The following is a 3,077-nucleotide window of genomic DNA, read 5'->3' on the forward strand; positions in this document are numbered from 1 at the left end:
GTTTATTGTTTAGAACATATATATTTTAAGTAAATACAATGCGTTAAATTAAACAAAATATTGCCTTTAACAGTTCATTCTATATATAAGTATCCCAAAACACCATAAACTTTTAATGTGACCAAACGTTCGATTTGTTGATAGACTATCGATTGCAATCGTTTGATCTCCGGACAACACTGGGTCCACTCCGCCTCTGGCCTCAAGGTACAGACATTATAGATCTGATTGGTTATTGTTTATACCGATGGAACATTTGAAATTTACTTATAGACTGAAAAATATTTTTATTTCCACTCAACTCAACTCAACTCTGTTTATTGCATAACACATATTCACTTGTGTATAGCAAATACACCTTATTTAAAGGCATGAATTTAAGCAATATCAAACAGTTTGTTTTACATATTTATAAACTATGGTACATGAAATTTAAAAAGTAGCAGTAGCAGTAGCTGTGGCAGTAGCAAAAAACAGGTCTACCAGCAGCAGTAGCAGAAATAGAGTAGCAGAAATAGGTATACCAGCAGCAGTAGCAGAAATAGGTCTACCAGCAGCAGTAGCAGAAATAGAGTAACAGAAATAGGCATACCAGCAGCAGTAGCAGAAAAGGTCTACCAGCAGCAGTAGCAGAAATAAGTTTACCAGCAGCAGTAGGAGAAATAGGTCTTGCAACGACAGTTGCAGAAACAACAGTAGCAAAATAGCTGTAGCAACGACAGTTGCAGAAACATCTCCTCAACCAGCAGTAGCAGAAATAGCTCTAGCAGCGGACGGGTAGGAACAGCTCGACTACCAGCAGTAGCAGAAATAGCTCTAGCAGCGGCACGGATAGGAGCAGCTCGACTACCAGCAGTAGCGGAAATAGCTCTAGCAGCGGCAGGGTAAGAGCAGTTCGACTACCAGAAGTAGCAGAAATAGCTCTAGCAGCGGCAGGGTAAGAGCAGCTCGACTACCAGCAAAAACATAACTAGCTCTAGCAGCGGCTCGGGTAGGAGCAGCTCGACTACCAGCAGAAGCATAAATATTAAATAGCTCTAGCAGCGGCACGGCTAGGAGCAGCTTGACTACCAGCAGTAGCAGAATCAGTTCTAGCAGCGACACGGGTAGGAGCAGCTCGACTACTAGCAGTAGCAGAAATAGCTCTAGTAGCGGCACGGGTAGGAGCAGCTCGACTACCAGCAGTAGCTGAAATAGCTCTAGAAGCGGCACGGGTAGGAGCAGCTCGACTACCAGCAGTAGCAGACATAGCTCTAGCAGCGGCACGGGTAGGAGCAGCTCGACTACCAGCAGTAGCAGACATAGCTATAGTAGCGACACGGGTACGAGCAGCTCGACTACCAGCAGTAGCAGACATAGCTATAGCAGCGGCACGGGTAGGAGCAGCTCGACTACCAGCAGTAGCAGACATAGCTCTAGCAGCGGCACGGGTAGGAGCAGCTCGACTACCAGCAGTAGCAGCCATAGCTATAGCAGCGGCACGGGTACGAGCAGCTCGACTACCAGCAGTAGCAGACATAGCTCTATCAGCGGCAGGGTAAGAGCAGCTCGACTACCAGCAGTAGCAGACATAGCTATAGCAGCGGCACGGGAACGAGCAGCTCGACTACCAGCAGTAGCAGACATAGCTCTAGCAGCGGCACGGGTACGAGCAGCTCGACTACCAGCAGTAGCAGACATAGCTATAGTAGCGGCACGGGTACGAGCAGCTTGACTACCAGCAGTAGCAGACATAGCTATAGCAGCGGCACGGGTACGAGCAGCTCGACTACCAGCAGTAGCAGACATACGTATAGCAGCGCACGGGTACGAGCAGCTCGACTACCAGCAGTAGCAGACATAGCTCTAGCAGCGGCACGGGTACGAGCAGCTTGACTACCAGCAGTAGCAGACATAGCTATAGCAGCGGCACGGGAACGAGCAGCTTGACTACTAGCAGTAGCGGAATCAGTTCTAGCAGCGACACGGGTAGGAGCAGCTCGACTACCAGCAGTAGCAGAAATAGCTCTAGTAGCGGCACGGGTAGGAGCAGCTCGACTACCAGCAGTAGCTGAAATAGCTCTAGAAGCGGCACGGGTTCGAGCAGCTCGACTACCAGCAGTAGCAGAAATAGCTCTAGCAGCGGCACGGGTAGGAGCAGCTCGACTACCAGCAGTAGCAGACATAGCTATGGCAGCGGCACGGGTACGAGCAGCTCGACTACCAGCAGTAGCAGACATAGCTCTAGCAGAGGCACGGGTAGGAGCAGCTCGACGGCACGGGTAGGAGCAGCTCGACTACCAGCAGAAGCATAAATAGCTCTAGCAGCGGCGCGGCTAGGAGCAGCTCGACTACCAGCAGAAGCATAAATATTAAATAGTTCTAGCAGCGGCACGGGTAGGAGCAGCTCGACTACCAGCAGTAGATGAAATAGTTCTAGCAGCGGCACGGGTAGGAGAAGCTAGACGACCAGCAGTAGCAGACATAGCTCTAGTAGCGGCACGGGTAGGAGCAGCTCGACTACCAGCAGTAGCAGACATAGCTCTAGTAGCGGCAGTAACGGGAATAGCTCTAATAGCGACAGTACAAGAAATAGCTCCAACAACGACAGTAGCAGAAACATCAACACAGCAGAATAAGCAGAAATCGCTTCACCTAAAAAATAAAGAATGTTATGAAAATGGTTAAAAGGAAGTGAAGTGAGTGAATTAATGAAAACTAAGTGCACAACTGCACCTCGGAATTATCAACAGCTCATTTTCTATGCACCACCGATAAGTGGCGGAGCGAATGAATGCATTAATGAATGTCTGAACGAACGAACGAACGAACGAACTCATGAATGAGTGAATGAGTGAATGAATGAATGAATGAACGAACGAACGAACGAACGAATGAATGATCGAACCAATAAAAAGAACAAAGAAATGTATAAATTTAGATAAATAATTTTAACAAATAACATTACGAAAACAACATAACATTTCTTAGAAGACAATGACGGTGACCTGAGGGGAGAAGATATATAACAGTGTCATCCGTCAGCGCGATCACCATGATCGATATCCTTGATCGATACACAATAATGGAATTGTGTA

At 47.5% G+C, this 3,077-nt stretch overlaps 2 protein-coding genes across 2 annotated transcripts; both read right to left on the reverse strand.

The window, feature by feature from the left end:
- Positions 1–1,027: 1,027 nt before the first annotated feature.
- On the reverse strand, positions 1,028–1,465 carry LOC128210585 (uncharacterized protein DKFZp434B061-like). The gene has a single exon (XM_052914936.1). The coding sequence runs from the start codon at positions 1,463–1,465 to the stop codon at positions 1,028–1,030; it is 438 nt and encodes a 145-aa protein (XP_052770896.1).
- A 271-nt stretch (positions 1,466–1,736) lies between these two features.
- LOC128210586 (circumsporozoite protein-like) lies at positions 1,737–2,219 on the reverse strand. Its single transcript, XM_052914937.1, has one exon. The coding sequence runs from the start codon at positions 2,217–2,219 to the stop codon at positions 1,737–1,739; it is 483 nt and encodes a 160-aa protein (XP_052770897.1).
- Between the last annotated feature and the right edge of the window lie 858 nt (positions 2,220–3,077).

The sequence above is a fragment of the Mya arenaria genome, chromosome 12, assembly GCF_026914265.1.
Source record: "Mya arenaria isolate MELC-2E11 chromosome 12, ASM2691426v1".
In the NCBI taxonomy this organism is placed as follows: domain Eukaryota; kingdom Metazoa; phylum Mollusca; class Bivalvia; order Myida; family Myidae; genus Mya; species Mya arenaria.